We start from the raw sequence: 20,497 nt of genomic DNA, 5'->3' as shown, positions 1-20,497 counted from the left end.
AAATACCTTGCGGAGTACCTGCAACGAGGCAGCAAGCCATACTGTGCTCGCCAAAAATGGATTCGTCCATTTGATGTGTGTTTCTGAAGAGCGGCTGACGATGGAGTGGATGTCGTCTGATGCCTCGAGACAGTTCCGGAGGCCTTCTGAATTGGATAGTCTCTCTTTTTCATCCTTGGATGAGGAAGTCCATCCGAATGAAGGAGGACTGTCTGTTTCTGAGAAAATCGTGCCTAGCAGGATTTCGTTAAATGCAAAATGGTGATAGATCATGAAACGTGCTAGTTGAATCATAAGATAAATTGCATGTTGTGAAGCATTCGAACGTCTTTCGGATGGCAGCTGAGGGCAATCGCTGGTGGATGAGGGAGCCCGTGAACTTGAAGTTTAATTGAGCTCCTTGGTAAGTGAGTGATCTCGGTAGTAGGGCGACAGTCTGTTTGAGAGCCCCAATGAGAACGGGAAGTTGTTGCGCATCTTCTGCCGACTGCCTTTTGCGGAATGATCCATGGAGATATTGCTTCAGAGGGCGAGAATCGGCTCCAGGAGCGGGACTAAGATCCGAAAGAACGCTGTGAAGATTGCCGCGAGCCAAAACCTGAGCATTACGCATAATGGAATTGAGAACGATGAACCACGCGACATCGCTGGTGTTGCCCGACTTGCTCAGCTTCTTCGCCCGCTCCAGCGGAGCAGGATCGAGCGGACAGCTCGGTTGGTACATGTTTTGAAACCACATCACGTCGGGCACCGGGAGGTGATTCTCGTTCATGCCTATGCTGTGGTCAATCGCGGTGGGCAACCTGTACCGTCGAGGCGAATATGTCCATCTGCCAGATGGCCCACCAGCTACGGCGCCTCTCCTCCATCGCCGACCATTGAGCCACGCCAGAGGTCCCCGGCTGAGGTCTGGCCTGCATGATGCTGTCGACGAGGTGGAGGCGCTGCTCGTAGGCGATCCTGACGCAGTTACCCAGCATTCGCCACGCGCGGCCACGGACGCCTCTTGTGAGCCCATAAAACGTGCATAATATGAGAGCCTGAAGAATACAGAGTGGCGGGGGTTTGTCATCGTATTCTTCGACTGCCTCATTGACGAAGTCCATGGCCGATTTGTGTAATCGCCCATGACTCGGACCGCTGTAGGCTTCCGAAGTTGACGGAGACTCTGCGTCGGGAGCGGCAGCGAAACGGGCTGAGAAGGAGAACATTGACGCCAGTAGCGCCTTGAGGTGAAGGGCATTCTTGATTCCTTGGACCTTTTCACCGAATGAAGGTTGGTGGAAGAGAGAGAATGCAGTCATGTTGTCGAAATAGGCGTCGGTCCTGAAGTAGATGTTAGTTATCAGGTGTCGGTCGCCTATGCCAATTAGTGAAAGCCTGATCCTCTCACAATGTCTGCAATGATGCGATTGACAAGTCTAGTGACTCGCATACTTGCTGCAACGTGTTTTGAGCTCCGGCAAGTTGCAAGAAGAAGCCGCGACGGGTCGGTGAGGGGAGACTCGAAGGGGGCGTCAAGTTCACGTCGTGAGATGGATGGACAAGGGCCGATAAGCTGATGGCGCGAACGAAGCGCGTATCGGAAATGTACGAAGAGTCCGAATGAAGACTGGCCAAGTCATCGTGGTCTGTAAGCCCCGAAGAAAGGAAGTCAAGGAGTTGTGGTTCAACGGCGGGCAGTGATCTTGAACAGACTTCCGGTTGCACAGAGGGGGCATCGTCTTCGGCCTCGACATGCTGTTCTTCGTCAACGTGAGCGAGATTGCCGCTTAATCGCCGCCGCTTACGATGTCGTGAGCCTTTAACCTCGCTGTCAGCCGGCGAGAACATGAAGCTCAAGTCACAGCGCTAGCATCCTACCTGTCTTTGGGCCTGGTTTCAGTCGCGTTGATGGGTAGTCGCAAGCCTGGGAATTTCTTTCGCAAAGTGTACAGCATGGCAGAAGACGATCACTAGTGTTGTTAGACCATACAGATACATACAGCTGAACGCTGGAAGGAGACCCAAAGCTAAGTATGAAATGACCCACCATTTTGCTTTCCTCCTAAGTTCCCAATCAGGGAAGTGTCAGCCAGTTGTGATTTTGTGTACCTAGGCAAAGAGACGGACGATCTCTCACCTCTTGCAAGATTTGCAAGCAAGATCCGATATCTCGCCCTCTTGAGCGACACCTTCCTGAGTACGGCTCGGAGATGGCACTCCCGTGTCTCTATCAACATCAGATACCATGGTTAAGTATGTCACTCGCGGCTAAGCAAATTTGTAGGAAGTCAAGATCGTGCGCATTCAATCAGTCTGGAAGGGGGTCGCAGGGAACGCGATCTTGTTTGGTGCTTTTGCGGCACCTATGGTGGGTCAGCCAGTTTCACAAACACCCCCCAATAAGTGCTGCAAAATGACGTGGAAAGCTCCGCTGCCACTGATACCGGCTGGGGTCGCGGCTGGCCCGGGTTGCGGGGAACGAGACCCCATAGTTCTCCGGATCGTGGGCCCAAAGCCAAGCCCATTCTGGCATCTGGCATCTTGCAAATCCGGGGAAATCTACTAGACATTGGGGGGCAGCTCAACGGCCGTTCCCAATCTCACGCTACAACGAATAGGATTACGGCAAGACCTGTTGGTTGGTAGGTGAAAAACGCGGAGTTCCCACAAGAGCCGGTTCCCCGCGCCCCCGGACTGATTCTCTCACAGTAAGTACCCCGCCGGACAAATTTCGTTCAGGAACACCATGCCTTTGACAAAAGGGATTCGTCCGGGTCCAATCAGTGTAAGAGCATTGCTAACGAGGACGTAGATGTCAATATCACGGCTGTTGTTTGGTAATGGGGTGCATGGTAGCATGGAAGAGCGTGTACAAAAGCAATGCGGGATACTCATTTAGTTGCGGAAGTAGCTTGATAGACATCTTTGGAATCGATTGAAATGTGGCAACTTGCTGTCATAACTCTAATTCTGGGCGTCTTGCTGCACAAAACTTTGCAGATAGGGAGGCGAGATCCTCGTATGCCACCTGGACCACCTACACTGCCAATCCTCGGAAACTCTCATCAGATCCCCGTAACAGGGCTTTACAAGCAGTGAGTCAACCTGTCTTCGAGTTTGGCCATATCTTATTACTTCTTTGGGCGTATAAACTGATCATATACAACGTATCTAGGTTGCGCGAATGGGCACTTCAGTACGGATCCATCTTCTCCTTGAAAGTTGGACCATCCTCTATCATCGTCCTATGTGACCGCGAAGCCATCCACAAGCTTCTCGTAGAAAAAGGCAGTGTTTACTCCGATCGACCTCCTAGTTATGTGGGGAGACTCCTCACCCATGGTGACCACCTCGCTCTCGAGCAGATGGACGCCACGTGGCGGTCTAAACGCAAGGTGATTTCTCATAACTTTTCTCCAAAGAAGCTTGACGAGCAACACTTTCGAGTTCAAGAGGCAGAGTAAGCTACCAACAGCCACCAGACTCTCTTTTCCGAGTTATCTTTTTATGATTGCTAACATGTTTGGGAAAGGGCCACTGTCTTAATGACTCGCCTTCTAGACAAACCTGAGGGTTTCTTCAACGAGATCCGAAGATATACTGCTTCAGTGGTAACATCCATCACATACGGGTTTAGAGCACCCGATATGGACTCTTTCTGGGGACATGTAAGCCAATCTAAGCAATGCAATGACGTTTAACATTGCTCCCTTTTAGTTGTGAGGTTGAGCTGATATCTAAATCTAGGGAGTCTACGATGTAATGGCAAAGGTACAATCAATTTTATATGACACACAGGCAAGCCTTGTTAGTACTAACGTGAACCATCAAAGTGGACAGCATCAATGGAACCCGGAGCCGCCCCTCCGGTAGACGTCTTCACCTTATTGCGATACATCCCTTCTTCAATGGCCTTTTGGAAACGCCGGGCACTCGACGCCGGTAAGATAATGGACACGACTTGGTCCAAAGCGCGTCGACTCGTCGAAGAGCGTCGGACGCGCGGAGAGAGACGGAACTGCATCATCGACGGCCTGCTTGACGAGTACGAAGAGAAGGGTTGGCCCGAACAGATCAGCCAGCATGCCTTTACCAACCTCATGGGGGAGATTATCGAGGGCGGTGCCGACACCACTGCCGCGCAACTGTTGACTCTGGTTCTCGCTTTTGCGCTGCATCCCGAGGTTCAGAGGAAAGCGCAGGTTGAGATTGATGAGGCTTGTGGAAGTGGTCGGTCTCCTCGCTGGGATGACTTTTTGAAGCTACCCTATGTGAACTGCATCGTCAAGGAAGGAATGCGTTGGCGTCCGGTGTAAGTCTTCCACCCGCTTTCTCATTCCAGTCCGAAGCATATGTAGAACCAACCATGCGAGAAAATCTAGTGCCGTCACTGCCCTACCGCATAAAGTCCGTCAAGGTTCGTCCACGACACCAAACACCTCCTCTTCCAACTCAGGAGGATACTAACGATAATGCGGCTACAGACGATGAATACAACGGCATGTTGATCCCGAAAGACTCAACAATCTTCATCCCGACCTGGGCCCTCCATCACACCGAAGAAAATTACCCCGACGCAGAGCAATTCGACCCAGACAGATACCTAAAGCACCCAAAGCTGGCCAACGACTACGCCGGCAGCCCGGAGTGGGAGAACAGAGACCACTACAACTACGGCGCCGGCCGTCGCATCTGCCCCGGCATCCACCTCGCGGAGCGCAATATGTGGCGGATCGCCTCCAAGCTTCTTTGGGCCTTCGAGTTCGCTGAGCCCATGGACCCTATCACGGGCAAGGTTGTGCCTTTGGATCCGCACGCGTATAATCCTGGGATTTTGCAGGCGCCTTTGGAGTTTAATGTTCGGATTGCCCCAAGGAGTCGGGCTCATGTTGAAACGATCAGGCGCGAGTTCAAGGAAGCTGAGGCTTTGTTGGCTCAGTATGACTGAGCTGGTCATAAGAGACTCAAATTGGCTGTTAGGCCTGGTGGTTCCGATGATGCCAGTGTGTCTTCTAGACTTGGCAAACGATATGGGAAATCTATCATGCTGTATAGGAATGTCAAGTGTGAACTGCTGTTCCTCTACCTTAGCACCAGTTGATCTAGATAATTGTTTCGCTTCACTACTGTATGTCGGTCTAATCAGCGCGATTGCGCTCCCCTGCGCCTCGTTCATCTTCAAGTGATATGTCAGCAAGGAGTACACACCTATAAAAGGGTCAATAATTACATGCACGGGATGTCTTTGGTTCCACAAATCCAAGATGCTCGCGAAAACTGCCCCAAAGGCAACGGCCGTGGAAACCAGAAATGAGAATGGACCTTTCGTGACCACTGAGAGAATTGAGTAGCAACTTCCGACCCCCGGTTTTCTTTTTCAGTCACCACTTTCACTTCTCTATCTACATTATATTCGTTGCAGAATAAGCTTTGATAAGTAAGTAGACATCTAAGACGTAGGAGGGTAGAAATCTGCAAGTGGCCAAACCGGAGGGAGCTCATGTCGCACGTCTCGAGGAAGAGCGAATTTTGCCAGATGATCGAAGTCAATTCAGACCACAACAGCCACCATATGATGTCCGTCAGAAAACTCCCGGAGGAAGAATTATGGTCTTCTGGTGAGACTCCAGAACACGGAGAGTAACGTATAAGTAGATCTGGCAAGTCTAACTCAAATTATGTCTATGACACTAAAACTTCATCATTCGTTAACACGGAGCAGAACCGTCTTCATCACCAGCAGAAGCTTCTGAACACACGTGTCCGAGTCCGCAGATACCTCGTTCTGCCTCCATGCCACAAAGCGATCCGGCCGAACGAGAACAACACCAGACTCTCCAACCTTTCGCAGACGCTCCCATTCATAATAAACGTCCTCCCAGTCTTGGCGGAAACCAATGGAATAGACCCTGATCTCGCAGCCCAGCTCCGACGAGACCGCAGCAGCTGCCTCGCGCCAAAGACTTCCGCCTGGGCCAGTAAACATGGTAAAGCTACCCTTGCCAGCCAGGTCAATAGTCGAAACAGGCTCCTTCGGCACCGCCCTATTCAGCCAGACATGAGGTAGCCGGCGGCCAGGATACGTGTCAGGACCGTAATACGCAACAGGATCCTCAGCCTCCTGCTTTGATGGCACATACGGCCCATCTTCATCTCTAGCATAGATCGCCGGCCCGGAATAAAGCTGGTTCATCTCAACGCCAAGCCCATGAAACTCGTGCGCCGTCCGGCCAATAGCCTCGCGGAACGCGCGGCGCTTCTCTCGCCCCTGTATCGTCGTGTGCGAGAGCTGCTCAAACACTGCGCTGCGTTCTTCCGCCGTCTTCTCCAGCATGCCCAGGGACTGCCACACGGCATAGTGGTCTCGAAAGGCTTCGTTGGCGCGAGCCACGATCCCGAGGCCTACGGGCTGCCGCTCGACGCTGTAGGTGTCGAGGAGGGTGGTGCCGGCGCGGCCCTTTTCGACGTGGGCAATTTTCCAGGCTAGGTTGAAGGCATCTTGGATGCAGGTGTTTGAGCCAAGGCCATTCATTGGGGGGTGGCGGTGGACTGCGTCGCCGAGGCAGAATCTGAGGGGGTTATTCGATTAGCTTTGGGTCATAGCGATAGATGTACGAGGATGCAAGGTGCGCTGGGTGCTTGCTTACATGTTCCCTTCTGAGTATCTTTCGGCAACAATATCGTTGACGAACCACTTCGAGACAGAGAGAATATCGACTTTGGTATCGTCGCCGATGAACTCTTTAACTCGTTGTTTGTACGCTTCTTCAGAGACCTCAACCGACGCATCAAAGTCCTTGGTCGGGAAGAGGATGAACATCCACTCGAACCACGGCTTCACCATCCTCGCGATACCCATCCAGCCGAAACTTGGATGTTCGATGCCAGGCTGCATCAACCAGTGCAGGTTACCCTTCCGGTGGTCCATCAGATGAGAGAGGTCGGCTTTGACCAGGACGTTGATTGCCAGGCCGCCGCCAGGTTTTGCTACCAGGGGTAGTTCGAGTGTCTTTGCGACGAGACTTCGAGCGCCGTCTGCGCCAAAGATGTATTTTGTCCGGATGGAGTAGTGGGTTTTGGAAACCATGTCCCAGACGGTGGCTAGGTACCTTCCTTCGGGAGAAGATTCCTTGCTCCAGGTCACGAGCTTGGTGTTGAATCTCACGATGAAGCCGTGGTGTGCTGCGTACCGGACCAAGATTGGTTCTAATGCGGTTTGGGGTATGTCGACGGGGTCGCAGGGACTCGCGAGCTCGTAGTCGCCCTAGAGTAAAGTGAGGTTCTGAGATCTTTGCCTGGTAAGAGGTAGAGCGCGAAGTGTTGGATAGATACCTTTCTTCTGGCATCGCTTCCCCAGGAAGGGATACGCGCAAACTCCTCACCCGCCATACTATAACACCAACGAGTATGTTGCATGCAGTGACCTTGCGTCGCAATCGCTTGAAGTTCTCTATCCAAGCCGATATCTCGGAGACACTCTAAGGACATGTTAGCATTTTCATGTAATTATTGAAGAAAAGAGGTTGCATGATAACGGAAGCCAGAACATACCCAGAGCCGCCATGTTTGTGATATGAGCCCGCGGGGTATCTGCGGTGCCGGGACTTGCGCTGATCATGATTCCCTTGAGTCCTAGGTCAGGATACATATCAGCCTAAGGTAGCTCTCATCGAGAACCAAGCGCTCAGAACGAACCGTATGATGCGAGGAAACAAGCCAGCGAAGCCCCGGCGGGGCCTGCGCCAATGATGAGCAGATCGGTCTCGAGGGCAGCGGCATCGGCGCTGCCCTCGTGAGATTGCGTATCTGCCTTTGGAGGCACCGGCGCCGGACCATGGCTCTCACTGGCCGGTTTTGATACGATGTCTTCCGGGATGGTCATTTTAAAAGACCCAAAATGACTCTCGATTGCGAATGTTGTTTAGCCTTTGCAAAAAGTGATTGTGTAAGTGGCGATGACAAAACTACGACATAGAGCTTCCGGCCTAAGAAATGTTCTCAAAAATGGATGACAATGATCGAATTCTATCATATACGGAAGCAGAACTCGGTCGGTCATCTCGCAGCATCAAAGCGTCGTAAATCCGAATGAAACGATGCATGGTGAGTATTTCCGTTCCGCGGACAGAAGCGGCGGGCTATTATTATTCGACTTGGTTGTGTTGCGTCGGGGTAATTTCCTCCAAGACAGACAGACGTAGAGCACGGTCTTTGACGACGCTGCTCCGGTCTGCCTCGGACAGACAGCATGCTCATTCACACATTTCCATCAGAAAGCATGATAAAACTCGGTTATTTCAGATTTCATATAAAATGCCAAGTTTTAAAGTGTTTCCTTGCTCAAAAGTGTCTATTGTGTGAATATCCGATCCAGGATAGTCTACCTCCGCCTCCGAAGACCCGACCAAGCTCCGACAGGTATCTATACCACAACTGCAAAGATGACCACCCCTACCCCCAAAATCAATCTCGTCCGGATAGCACACATAAACTATACCTACCAAAACCTTGAAAGAGCCGAAGCCTTCTTCCGCGACTTTGGCTTTGTAGAGGCCTCTCGCGAGGGCACCTGCGTATACTACCGGGGCTATGGGCCCGAACCCTTCGTCCTCTGCGCCGAAGCCGGTGCCAAAGACTGCTTCGGCGGCGCGGCCTTTGTCGTTGAGTCCGAAGAGGATCTCTTGTATGCCTCCAAGACGCTCCCAGGAGCTTCGGGGCCGTACGAGTTGAGTAAGGCGCCCGGCGGTGGCCGGTGCGTGACGTTCGAGGGCGGTGTTGATAAGTTTCCCTTTCACCTTGTTTTCGGCCAGGTGATGCGGGAGAAGGCGACGGTGTTCCCGGAACGAGAGTTCAATTTTGTATGTATCAACTTGAGCTTTTATCTTGTGATGATGGAGTAACTTGGATGTCTGACTTCGACGGCAGCCGACTGAGAAGCATAGAGATGCGGGCACATTTCAGCGGTTTGATAAAGGTAAGTTGAGATCTGACGTTTTCCCCATCAGTCCGACTTATTTTGTATAAAGTCCCGGCACCTGTGCACAAATTGGGACACTTTGGCGCATGCGTGACGGATTTCCAGCAAACGTACGACTTCTTCACAACTCGGTTCAACTTCATCCCCAGCGACGTAAGTCAAATATACTCCCTGAATCTATCCCCTTGTCTCATCCTGGTGCCCGAAAAGAAGTAACTCACGAGAGAGGGCAGCTCGTACACGACGAAATTGGACGCAACGTGACGGTCTTCCTACGACTAGACCGCGGCGATGAACTCGTGGACCATCACTCCTTCTTCTTCTTCGAGGGCCCCAAATTTCACGTCCATCACGCCTCGTTCGAGACCCACGACTCGGATCTGCAGTTCCTCGGCCACGACTGGCTTCGCGAGCGGGGATATGAGAATTGCTGGGGCGTTGGGCGGCATGTCATGGGGAGCCAAATCTTTGACTATTGGCAAGTCTCTTTTTTCCCATAGTTGTCTTGTTTGTTAAGGGAGTTTGGGCACATTGAGTGAGAAGAGTGCCCTCCGACTAATATGAATCTTCGACATAGGTTTGATCCTAGCAAGTTCATCTTTGAGCACTATGTCGACGGCGATCAGATGAATAGTTCGCACCCGCCGAATCATTCCAAGGCGTCTCCTGATAGCCTTCATATCTGGGGTGAGTTTTTTCCTTTCTGTGGACTGACTTGGGTGCAAGCCTTGACTGGTGTCGATTTAACTCCTTCATTCCGCAGGGCCTGACCTTCCTGAGGGCTTCTTACTCTGAGATTCTCGAGCATCACGACTTGAGGACAAGTCAAGTAGAGAGAAAGAGATTTACTGTCATAGAGGATATACTCAGTTTAGACACAAGAGTTATTAAGAAGTTCAATACATGGTGTTTACTAGAATGCAGCTCTATCATTCAGGCACGATGAAGCGGTTAATTGATGCAGCATATCTGATATTACTTCACCTGTGTTGTTCTGAATAGTGACCGATGACTGGCGAAGTTGAGTGCATGCTTACAAACGACTAGAAGGGCATGTTCCCATGCGCAATAGGTCAAGACACTCCCGATCAAGGTTAATGCAACGCGGGTAGTGGCCCAGACCGGGAGAACATTCCCGCCATTTTCTCCCCACCTATTTCCAGAAGTCTATTTGACAGTGCAACCGAGAATATCTTCAATGGGCCCGTTTGGCCAGGTCGTCCATATCTTGGGCCACCGGACGGACTGATTCTTTTGGCTACGCTGTTGGAGATAATCATGCCGAGCCGCGGGGTAAGGCCAAGGCAGTGACAACTCCTAGAGCTCTCCCCGCACTCGTTGGACCTTGAGACTCACCGTCCGAATGAGTAGCTCGTGTAGGAACCCTGGGAGTATCAGCAATATTGTTCTTTAATATGTGAAGCAAGCCGTGGTCTACATGGCGAGGCCTGTCTTGAGACAGAAACGTACTCATTGCGCTATCTTGTACTGATCTTACACTTTGAAACCTTTGAGCCAGCATGTCGTGCCCGTTGTTCTTCGTAGTCGCCCGTGTCGTCGGGTCAGATGGCTCCCTGGAAAAGGTAAGAAACCTGCAGCCCATCAAGTTGAATTCTCGAAGCCTTCACAGCACTCTCACGCACCTACACACGGCTAACCCCCTCAGTGGAAAGAAAGACTCGTAGCCCTCTGCGCCGTCTCCGCAACCGAACCCCTAGGAAACAGCTACTACTGGGGCCACGACCTCTCCGCCTCCTCCCCAGACACCCTCTGGGGCCTCGAAGGGTACACCCACCCGGCGGGCTTCTTCCTCGGCCACACATCAACCGACGTCTTCAAGCGCGAGATGCGCCTCGCGGACGAGCAGAAGCTGCTAAAGACCGTTCAGGGCATCGGCAGCCCGGATTACGATCTGCATCACTATGATATGGCTGGCGGCTGGTTGAAGCGGGATGATGACTCTGGGAAGGACTCTCGTGATAGCGCGGTTGCTGTTGTTCATTTTTGGGCGGCTGAGGAGGGGGAAAGGGAGGAGGTTGTGAGGATTCTGGAGTGGTTTGCGAAAGCGCAGAGGGAGAGGGTGGTTGGGGAGGGGGGGTTGCAGAGTTGTGCTGTTTTGAGGGAGGTTATGGATAGGAGTTTGGTGACATTGTGGTTACGGTACGTGAATTCGGTGCGAACGACACATCTGAGGCCTCCTCGCTCCCTCCCTACCATACGACACTGGGATACACGTTGTAGCTTGCTGACACCTGCTTCGCTTCTCGCCACATGTAGTGCAAAGACTCTAGAGCACCTCAAGTCTCAGTTGGAGACAAAAGACTACAAGGACTTGCTCGCAACTTTGCAGCCGTTGGCTGCCAGGACAGAGACGCACTTATCGCAAGTATTTAATGGGCACATTGATCAGCCACCGAAAGGGACTGGTGTGTGAAAAGGGCCAAGTCACCCTCAATTATAGCCTATGGTCAATCATCGATCTTGTGTTGTAGAGTGCTCGGGAAACATGGCAACTTCAGAATTGTGGCACTGGAGTTGTCAATAATAAACATTATGGGGTATCAATTATCTTTCATTTTTCTTAAGCTCAAAAGTCCAGCTCTCATGAACTCGGTTTCGGCTGGGGTTTGGCATACGTCGCAGGATGCCCATGCTTCTTGCCGTAGTTCCTAATTTGCCTCAACATATCGGGCAGGATAAAGATCCAGACCAGGGACGAGAGGCAGATGCCCAGCGTGTCGACAACCCAGTTGTTGCGCAGGGAACCGCCGAGGCCGCTCCACCGCATCAAGCTACCCAGCCACGCCACCGTGACAAAGTAGTCCCCGCGCTCGAGTCCCTTGATGGCGGCCCTAGCAACCTCGTCGGGCGACTGGACGGGGTCGAGCTCCTCGAGCTGGTGCGTGATCTGGGGCTTGGTCAAGTTCTCCTTCTCCAGGCCAGGGCTCGTGATGGTCCCCGGGAAGACGACGTGGACCTTGACATTTTGCGGGTAGAGCTCGACTTCCTGCGAGAGGGTGTCGGCCAAGCCGCGGATGGCCCACTTGGAGCCGGCGTAGGGGGCGTACCCGGCGACGGTGAAGAAGGCGACGACGCTGGTGGTCATGATAAGGTGGCGCGGCTCGGCCTCGACGGGGGCCTCGGGGGCGAGCCAGACGCGAAGGATGGCGTGGGCCATCTCGGCGGTGCCGTAAAAGTTGACGTCCATGTTCCTGCGGGTCTCAGAGAAGGGCACCTCAGTGAAGAAGCCGGTGGAGGCCATGCCGGCGATGCACCAGACGACGTCCGGGCTGCGGCCGCCGTTCCAGGTCGTGGCCTCGGCGAGGAGGGGCGTGGCGTAGTCCTCCTTTGTGATGTCGGCGGTGATGTAGGTGAAGCGCTGGGTGGACGGGTTCTTGGCGGCGGCTTTGCACTCGGCGAGGAGCTCTTGGAGGCGGGCGGCGTTGCGGGCGATGAGGATGAGGTTTGCGCCCTTTGCGGCGAGTTGGAGAGCAACGCTGCGACCCATGCCCTCGGAGGCGCCGGTCAAGAGAACGGTCTGGAGAAGAGTGCGGGTGAGTATGCGTGTGTGAATAAAAAAAAGGGGAGTTCAAGGAGTTGAGCTTACCTTGCCATCGACGGGCATGTGATTCTTCCAGTTGAACAGACCCATTGCGGATGCGAGAAGGGCTGCTGCGAGGGCGGACAAGGCGATCCAGAGAGCTTGCGACGCGTATTCCATACCTCTCGATTTGGGAGAGAAGACGACAGAGGGCGATTGGAAAGGGGGGAGAGCCGTCGTGATTTTATGTTCCGGCTTTGTCGGCGATGAATTGCTCGAGACGCACGAGGCGTTGTAGTTGGAGTAGCTCCCGTGCTCCCCTAAGGTATTCATAGACACGGTCCAGTGAGGTGCTTGGGTACGTGCAGCCATTAGGATCCAGGTCCCTGCCGTTCCTGGTGGGGTAAATTGTACCTTCAAGTGGCTGCTGACGCCGCCCGTCTAGATGAGATGGTACGACAGGTTGGCCAGCTTGGGTTAGTCCTTATGATTTTGACCTTGATTTACAGCAGTGTTAACATTTTCAAAAGCTTAGTGAGGTCAATATCATTTTCACATATTGTATATTTCTGCAGCTCAATAAGACACCCAGGTTGAACGGCTCCTTATCAACTTAGCATGTTGACCCAGCTTGCGCCGCTAGAAAAGTACCAAGTGTGTAACTGTCAAGTAGTCTTAGATCCTTCATATCTCAACTGGCCAGCTTGTGTTCAGATTCTTATGTTATCTGAGAGAATTTTCCATCTCGGAGTTTTTTTTGAGAAACTGATCTCAATTTCTCAACTGAACAGAGCAAATAATGAGCTCGAGATGGCGATAGTTGAGTGAGTGACATGTTGTTGACTTGGACCGATTTGACCACGGACGACTGAGTGTGGACCCCACCGTTAAGTCGAGGCTCAAGACCAATGAAAAAACATCCCTGCCAATCCATCTCCACTAAAAAGTTCTGCGTTTGACGGACGCAAGAACATTTTTCGTAGTCGTCAAAGTGCAGCAAAGAGATCCCGCCCCCCGATTCTCACCATCGAATTCAACTTTCGCTCCAACCCTTCCACCCTACACTTCGGTCCCAAGATCTGTTTGGTCAAATCAGTCGGTCAAGATGGCGAAGAAGAGAAAGGCCTCTGGCCAAAATGAGCGCACCGGTCCCAAGGACTTCGACCCCGCCGATGCCCGTCTGGGCCCCATCACCAGCTACGAAGATGTCGCCGATTCAGAAGACGAGTACTTCCTGAACCGCGACAAGATCATGTTCGACGAGGGTCCCAAGTCCAAGAGGAGAAGGAAGGCCGACGAGGAGGATAAGTTCCTGGAACAGTCGGACGAGGAAATCTTGGATCTCGATGACGGCGACGATTCCGACGAGGAGGCCAAGAAGCCCGCCCGGAAGTCCAAGAAGGGCAAGGCTGCTGCGGCCGACGAGGAGGTTGAGGAAGAAGGCGAAGGCGCGGAGGACGAGAACGATCCGAATTGGTGGGGTTCCTCAAAGAAGGAGTACTACAATGCCGACCAAATCGAGACCGAAGCCGATGCGCTCGAAGAGGAGGCCGAGGCCAAGCGCCTGCAGCAGAAGAAGCTGGCCAAGATGTCCGAGGAGGATTTCCTGTTCGACGAGGGCGAATGGCTGGCAGCCGCCGAGGAGGACGAAGAGGACCAGGATGTTGTCACAGAGGTTCTCAAGGACGTTGAGATCACTGACGACATGGGTCCTGAACAGCGCACAAAGATCCTCCAGAGCAGATACCCCGAGTTCGAGCACCTCGTGAACGAATTCCAGACTTTGCAACCGCAACTGGTCATCCTGCAGAAAGACGCCCACGGCAAGTCGAGTCAATCGCTCGAGGCCGTAAAGTACTGGATCCTCGGCTGCTACGTCGCCGCACTAGCAAGTTACTTCGCCATCCTCACATCACCGGCACGCGACGGGTCAACGGCCCAAAAGACGCTCGACCCCGCCGAACTCCGCGACCACGACGTCATGGAGACGCTGCTGGAGTGCCGCGACGCGTGGCAGCAGGTCAAGAACGCCGCGCCGGTACGGCCCGACGACTCGATGGAGGTCTCCTCCGCCGAGGAGGACATCAGCGCCGTGGCTGCCGACGACGCGGACGAAGATGCCTTCGCCGCGGCGAGAGAAGAGATCAGGAGACAGCGGAGACTCGAGAAGGCGGCCAAATCCAAGAACAAGCAGGCGCAGAAGAAGGCCGCCGCCATCGAGGAGTCGCTCGCCGACCTCGACGACCTTCTCAAGCAGTCCAAGAAGAGCAGCAAGAAGACCAAGAAGGCTGCCAAGGCTACAGAGGAGGGCGACAACTCCGACTTTGGCGAGGAGGAGGCCCTGGACGCCCGGACGGCCGCGGACAAGGCCGCCCGCAAGAAGAGTTTGCGCTTCTACACCTCGCAAATCGTCCAAAAGGCCAACAAGCGCGCCGACGCCGGCGCCGCGGCCGGTGGCGACGCGGATATCCCTTACCGCGAGCGTCTCCGCGACCGCCAGGCCCGCCTCAACCGCGAAGCCGAGTCCCGCGGCCAGAAATTCGGTGCCGATCTCGGCGACGGCGACAGCGACGACGAGGGCAAGACGGCGGCGGCGCTGCGAGAGGAAGGGGACGACGAGTACTACGATATGGTGGCCGCCTCCTCCAAGAAGAAGAAGGCAGACAAGGCGGCGTACAGCGCGGCGCTGGCGGCGGCCAGCAAGGCAGACCGCATCGTGGAGCAGGAGATTGTCGGGGAGGACGGCAAGCGCAAGATTACGTACGCGATTGAAAAGAACAAGGGCCTGACGCCGAAGCGCAAGAAGGAGAACCGCAACCCGCGCGTCAAGAAGAGGATGAAGTACGAGGAGAAGCAGAAGAAGTTGAGGAGTATGAAGGCCGTGTACAAGGGAGGCGAGCCCAAGGGCGGCTACGGTGGTGAGATGTCTGGTATCACGACGGGCATTGTCAGGGCGAGAAAATTGTAGAGTTACATTGTCGTCGGTGCCCTCACGTAATACAAATGGAATTCAAAAGTTCTCAAAATTGAAGCGTTTCTTTTCTGATGATGTACTCTCAATTACGTAGACTATCTATCCATTTACATTGACATATGGTTAGGAGTGTTGTAATGTGAGGGAGGGGGGACTGGCAGTGCAAGTGAGATTTGTTAGCTGGGGTAAATTGCAGGGTCCCAAAGCTCGAGAAAGCTGGCCCCACCAAATTCCACTCCATGTGGCCAGCACAGCTTCAACACCAAGCTCCAGCTTTCAACTACACATCTACAATTGCCACCCAAAAGGTAGGCGCAAGATCAGCGCAAAAGCCTCACGCATATCGAAACACAGCAGAAGGAAGACCCGCAAACGAAGAAACCTCAATGAGTCCGACGACCCACCGATAACGAACCTACCTACCTCACTCCATCCTCAATCATCGTCGAAAAGCAACCACCACCAAAATGGCGACCCCCGACCTTTCAACCCTCACCTCCTCCGCCCAAGTCTTCTCCTCGAACTACACCCTCCTACAGATCCGTGGCATCCACAGAGCCCTCCATGTAGAAATCGACGAAAAGGCGAGCCGCCTGCGCACACAGGTCGGCAGCTCCTACCGCGACCTCCTCGGCACCGCCGACACCATCGTCCAGATGCGCAAGGACAACGACGCCGTGCAGAACGTCCTCGGCGGTATGGGCGGGCGTTGCGGCCGCGGCGTTGTCGGGAAGAAGGTGACGGGCCTGGGCGGGTTCGAGCGGAGCGCGAGGGAGCTGGGCGGCAGCGGCGGGGCTATCGGCGTGGCTGCCAGGGCGAGGCTGCTCGAGGCGTGTGGGCTCGTTGTAGGACGTGTGCTTCGGGGTTCTGGGGCCGCTGGTGTCGGGAGCCAGGATCTGAGCAAGGGTGATAGGGTCGTGCTTGCCAGCAAGGTGCTGGTGCTGAGCCGGCTTCTGGTGAAGAGCCTAGAGGCGGAGAAGGGGGCGCTGCTTCTGGAGAGTGACGTCGGACACACGGTCGAAACCGCGAAGAAGAGCCTAGGCGGGCTGAGGAGAAGACTGTTGCGGAATATCGAAACCTTGCTGGAGCGGACGGGCGAGTCCGCCAAGCAGCAGGACGTCCTCAAGGCGCTCTGCGCGTACAGCCTGGCCACCAGCTCCGGCGCGCGCGACGTCGTCAACCACTTCCTGCGCGTCCGGGGCGCCGCCATGGCCCTGGCCTTCGACGTCGAAGACAACAAGGAGCGGCAGAGGAGCACAGCGGACGTGCTCAAGAGCCTGACGCTGTACACCAAGACGCTGCTCGACGTGCAGGCCCTGGTGCCCTTCAAGCTCTCCGACGCGCTGTCGAATCTCAAAAAGAGCCCCTTGCTGGCGGACGCGACACTCAAGACGGTCGAGTGCCTGCGCCTCGACATCTACGAGCGGTGGTGCGGCGAGGAGATTCAGTTCTTCACGCCCTTTGTGCGGCACGACGACCTCGACGGCCCGCAGGCGCGCGACATGCTCTTCAGCTGGGCGAAGCGGGGCGGCGAGGTCCTCGTCGACGGGCTCAGGAAGACGATGGAGCGGATGACGGAGTTCAAGGCCATCACGGAGCTGCGGACGAGCGTGCTGCAGCTCTGGATACGCGAGGGCGGCAAGGCGCGCGGATTCGATCCCTCAGAGATGCTCGACGAGCTGCGCGGCGCCGTCAACGGGCACATGCTCCGCGTCGTCGAGACAAAAGTCAACAAGCTCCACCTCGTCGGGTCCGAGGTCTCGGCGACGCTGAATTCGTGGCAGGACGGCGTGACGGACGAAGGGGTCGATTTGTGGAACGTGCGCGGATTCGACATAGACCTGATCCACGGCGCCGACCACTTCCTCCAGGAGCTCGTCGCGCGGCTGCACGGCCGCAACGACGCCGTGTCCAAGGCCGTCAGCGGGTTCCAGTCGTGGCGGCACATCATTGACGAGGTGGGCGAGGTGGTGGAGCAGCTCAAGCGACAGCGGTGGGACAACGACATTGACGAAATCGAGGACGAAGAGACGATCGAGGCGAGGCAGCAGTTGCTCAGCAGAGAGGACCCGCGGATGCTGCACGAGAAACTCGACGCGACGCTGGTCAAGGCCTTTGCGGACCTGGACGAGAAGCTGGCGGGTCTCTGGCGGTCTAGGGAGGCTGCGCAGAATAGCGGCAGGGTGGCCATGTACCTCCTCCGCATCCTACGCGATGTGCGTGAGGGCCTGCCGAAGCTCGATGCCGTGAAGCGGTTCGGGCTGGAGGTTGTCCCGTCGCTGCACGAACGGCTAGCTACCACCGTGGCCACGCAACCGTTAGAAACATTCAAGGGCAGGGCGCTCACGCAAAAGACTGTTGTTGGGCGGCCGCTGTGGGAGGGGAGCCCCGAGTTGCCTACGCAGCCCTCGCCTAGGGTATTCCAGTTCCTGCGGGACGTGTCAACGGAGATGGGCGATGCGGGTATGGATCTCTGGAGCGCGGTGGCCGTGGGCGTGATTAAGCGGCATCTCGGGACGCAGCTGGGCGAGATGTGGCTCGAAGCCTTGGAGGCGCACCTCGCGGAGGATGTCACCGGGGATGCGTCTGATGCGAAGCCTGACGATGGTGCCAAAGACTCGGCAGAGGAGAATGGTGATGACAAGGAGGCCGAGGCATCTGACGCAGAGAAGCAGGAAGACGCTACCGGCGAAGAAAAGCCAGAAGAAACAAACGGGGAAGACACAAAGGAGAAGGAGGAAGGAGCATCAAACCAGGAACCAGAGACCACCGAACCCGCAGCAAAGGCACCGGCAAAGGTGGACGACGGCCTCGCCCAGCAGCGCCGCGACCTCCTCATCCAATGGCTCTACGACGTGTCCTTCCTCCGCTGCTACCTCGATACCCCCACGGCAAGCCAAAACAACAACGACCTGGTGAGCCTGGAGGGAACGATCTTCAAACACACGGGCTTAGACAGCGACGGGGCGCGCCAGCGGATAGGCAAGTCGTCGCAGGAGTACCACAAGAAGACGAGCCTGCTTTTTGGTCTCTTGTGAATGTGAGAATTTGTATATAGATACCCCCCCCCCCCCCACGAATAGAGCGTAGACGCACTCCCATCACGTAGCGAAATGTGAAAAGTGATCTTTGACAATGATCAAGACGAATGTACTATATCTTTTCTCTCTTCAGACGATCTATACATCTCGGTGACATTCATCGCACCCTCAAGCTAACACTCTATGCCCACCCCCCACCTCACAACTTATGCCTCTTCTCACCGCTCGCAATTTTCCTAAACTCCTCCTGCGGAATCCCCCTCATAAACCTCTCCAACCCAGCAAACACCTCCTGCGAATTCTGCTTATCCATCGCATCCATATCCGGTCTTCGAATCAACGCCTTAATGCCCGTCAAACTATCCCCAATCAAATGCTCCCCCAATCTCTCATCAACCTCTTTCAGGACCAACTCCCTAAACTTCGCATCCTCCCCCCTTGTCCGTCTCAAACACCTTATTCACATACCCGGTATGCAGCAGTTCCTCTGCCGAAATCCGCTTACTCATAATCAGCGCCTCGTTGGCCTTGGAGATGCCCAGCCTCTGCACCAGCGCGCGGGAGGCGCCGCCTTCGGCTACGAGACCGAGAGATGAAAAGGGCGTGAGGAGGAAGGTGGAGGGTGTGGCGTAGATGAAGTCGGCAAAGGACACCAGGGCGGCGGAGAGGCCTATGACGGGCCCGTTGAGACCGACGACGAGGATTTTGGGGTGGGTGTAGAAGGCTTGGGTGATGTTCAGGTTGAAGGCGACAAAGGATTGGAGCCAGTGTTTGTGGGCTTCTGGGCCTGAAGGGGAGGCGCGGGCGATGCTTACGTCGGCGCCGCTGTGGGGGGTTGGTTGTGTTAGTATTCGTTTTTCATTCTTGTTCGATTAGGTTTGTAGACTGGTGTAATCTATCCTTCTCCTCCAGTTGATGCGATGCGCTGGGCTTAAAGGTGGGAATGGGCTGGTTGAACAGCTTTGAAGTTTTTCTCATGAGAGTTGTTGGGGGGTTCGCAGCCGCGGTATGAGATTAAGCCGAGGTCCCAATTCACCATGGCTTATTCAAAGGGGCAGCACCACAGTAAGAAGAATAATGTCAGACTCACGCAGAAAAGTAGCGTCCCTTGGCCGTGAGGACGGTGACGAAAACCTCGTCGTGCAGGGCAATCTCGCGGAGCTTCTGGGCGAGGTCGTAGTACTGCGGCTGCGCGAGGGCGTTGAGCTTGCGATCGTTGTCGATTGTGAGCAGCGCGACGCGGCCGCGGTACTCGAGGGAGATGACGGAGTCCTCGGGGCTTGCCATTGTGATGTGATGTGATGTGATGTGTCTGTGTAGCTAAGGTTGTCTTGTTTATATGTGTCCTCCTCTCGAAGCAATTGGTGATGGTTCTATGTTGTGGTTATGGACTTGAAGTAATGAGATGTTGTTGAGAGTGTCACTTGAGAATCTTTAATCTAGGTAAGGTAAGGTAAGGTGAGCTAGGGGGGTGGCAGGTCGTTGGGTTTATCAAACGTCGAGTTGGCCACTGGGCCAGGGTGGGAAGGTCCTGGCTAAGGTACCCCGGACCCCACACTGCACCGAGATGCCTCGGCAGGTCGGGGTGGCATTGCGGGGTGCTAGCACTCCTTGTCCATTGCACCCAACATCAACACATTGATGATTAAGTATACAGCTCTCAATGGATTAGGTTCATATCAAGTTCAATGTCACAGTTGTTGTTTGTAATTCAAAATTTTAGACTCCGGCCCCTATGCAGCGTAGCGTTTTGTGATTATACGCTCGTCTACTACAAAAGTATCGCGTACGTAAGGTAGGTATGTGTATCATCATGAGTGTCAGCAGCAGCAGCAGACACCCATCGTTCTTTGTAAATGTTCCCTGGCATCCGCCTCCGGACACCTCAAAAGTGAGGAATAAGCCCCTCCTAAACCTCACCATAATGCCATATAGACATGCGCCGGCGAGCCGCTTCATATGCGTCTGCAAACAGTCAA

The 20,497-nt window shown here is 54.5% G+C and overlaps 10 protein-coding genes across 10 annotated transcripts; 5 read left to right on the top strand and 5 right to left on the bottom strand.

The window, feature by feature from the left end:
* Positions 1-785: 785 nt before the first annotated feature.
* Positions 786-1,304, bottom strand: N0V96_008371 (uncharacterized protein; the record flags this gene model as incomplete). The annotated part of the gene is made up of 1 exon (XM_053189987.2): positions 786-1,304. The coding sequence occupies one exon, from the start codon at positions 1,302-1,304 to the stop codon at positions 786-788; it is 519 nt and encodes a 172-aa protein (XP_053052409.2).
* A 2,589-nt stretch (positions 1,305-3,893) lies between these two features.
* On the top strand, positions 3,894-4,933 carry N0V96_008370 (uncharacterized protein; the record flags this gene model as incomplete). Its single annotated transcript, XM_065758308.1, has 2 exons — positions 3,894-4,284; positions 4,470-4,933. 2 exons carry the CDS (start codon positions 3,894-3,896, stop codon positions 4,931-4,933), a joined length of 855 nt encoding a protein of 284 aa, XP_065613063.1.
* A 753-nt stretch (positions 4,934-5,686) lies between these two features.
* On the bottom strand, positions 5,687-6,517 carry N0V96_008369 (uncharacterized protein; the record flags this gene model as incomplete). Its single annotated transcript, XM_065758307.1, has 1 exon — positions 5,687-6,517. The coding sequence occupies one exon, from the start codon at positions 6,515-6,517 to the stop codon at positions 5,687-5,689; it is 831 nt and encodes a 276-aa protein (XP_065613062.1).
* A 111-nt stretch (positions 6,518-6,628) lies between these two features.
* N0V96_008368 (uncharacterized protein) lies at positions 6,629-7,867 on the bottom strand (the record flags this gene model as incomplete). The annotated part of the gene is made up of 4 exons (XM_065758306.1): positions 6,629-7,249; positions 7,368-7,375; positions 7,537-7,617; positions 7,681-7,867. The coding sequence occupies 4 exons, from the start codon at positions 7,865-7,867 to the stop codon at positions 6,629-6,631; spliced, it is 897 nt and encodes a 298-aa protein (XP_065613061.1).
* Positions 7,868-8,081: 214 nt separating this feature from the next.
* Positions 8,082-8,885, top strand: N0V96_008367 (uncharacterized protein; the record flags this gene model as incomplete). Its single annotated transcript, XM_065758305.1, has 2 exons — positions 8,082-8,088; positions 8,365-8,885. The coding sequence occupies 2 exons, from the start codon at positions 8,082-8,084 to the stop codon at positions 8,883-8,885; spliced, it is 528 nt and encodes a 175-aa protein (XP_065613060.1).
* Positions 8,886-10,482: 1,597 nt separating this feature from the next.
* On the top strand, positions 10,483-11,203 carry N0V96_008366 (uncharacterized protein; the record flags this gene model as incomplete). Its single annotated transcript, XM_065758304.1, has 3 exons — positions 10,483-10,545; positions 10,629-10,949; positions 11,099-11,203. The coding sequence occupies 3 exons, from the start codon at positions 10,483-10,485 to the stop codon at positions 11,201-11,203; spliced, it is 489 nt and encodes a 162-aa protein (XP_065613059.1).
* A 361-nt stretch (positions 11,204-11,564) lies between these two features.
* Positions 11,565-12,614, bottom strand: TSC10 (3-dehydrosphinganine reductase; the record flags this gene model as incomplete). The annotated part of the gene is made up of 2 exons (XM_053189982.1): positions 11,565-12,500; positions 12,570-12,614. 2 exons carry the CDS (start codon positions 12,612-12,614, stop codon positions 11,565-11,567), a joined length of 981 nt encoding a protein of 326 aa, XP_053052404.1.
* A 994-nt stretch (positions 12,615-13,608) lies between these two features.
* Positions 13,609-15,471, top strand: SAS10 (something about silencing protein 10; the record flags this gene model as incomplete). Its single annotated transcript, XM_053189981.1, has 1 exon — positions 13,609-15,471. One exon carries the CDS (start codon positions 13,609-13,611, stop codon positions 15,469-15,471), a length of 1,863 nt encoding a protein of 620 aa, XP_053052403.1.
* Positions 15,472-15,944: 473 nt separating this feature from the next.
* On the top strand, positions 15,945-18,515 carry N0V96_008363 (uncharacterized protein; the record flags this gene model as incomplete). Its single annotated transcript, XM_053189980.1, has 1 exon — positions 15,945-18,515. One exon carries the CDS (start codon positions 15,945-15,947, stop codon positions 18,513-18,515), a length of 2,571 nt encoding a protein of 856 aa, XP_053052402.1.
* A 419-nt stretch (positions 18,516-18,934) lies between these two features.
* ECI1 (dodecenoyl-CoA isomerase) lies at positions 18,935-19,805 on the bottom strand (the record flags this gene model as incomplete). The annotated part of the gene is made up of 2 exons (XM_053189979.2): positions 18,935-19,343; positions 19,609-19,805. The coding sequence occupies 2 exons, from the start codon at positions 19,803-19,805 to the stop codon at positions 18,935-18,937; spliced, it is 606 nt and encodes a 201-aa protein (XP_053052401.2).
* Between the last annotated feature and the right edge of the window lie 692 nt (positions 19,806-20,497).

This window comes from Colletotrichum fioriniae (genome assembly GCF_027942845.1).
Source record: "Colletotrichum fioriniae strain IMI 355084 chromosome Unknown scaffold_10, whole genome shotgun sequence".
NCBI classification, from domain to species: domain Eukaryota; kingdom Fungi; phylum Ascomycota; class Sordariomycetes; order Glomerellales; family Glomerellaceae; genus Colletotrichum; species Colletotrichum fioriniae.
This window is presented reverse-complemented; position numbering and strand designations above follow the sequence as displayed.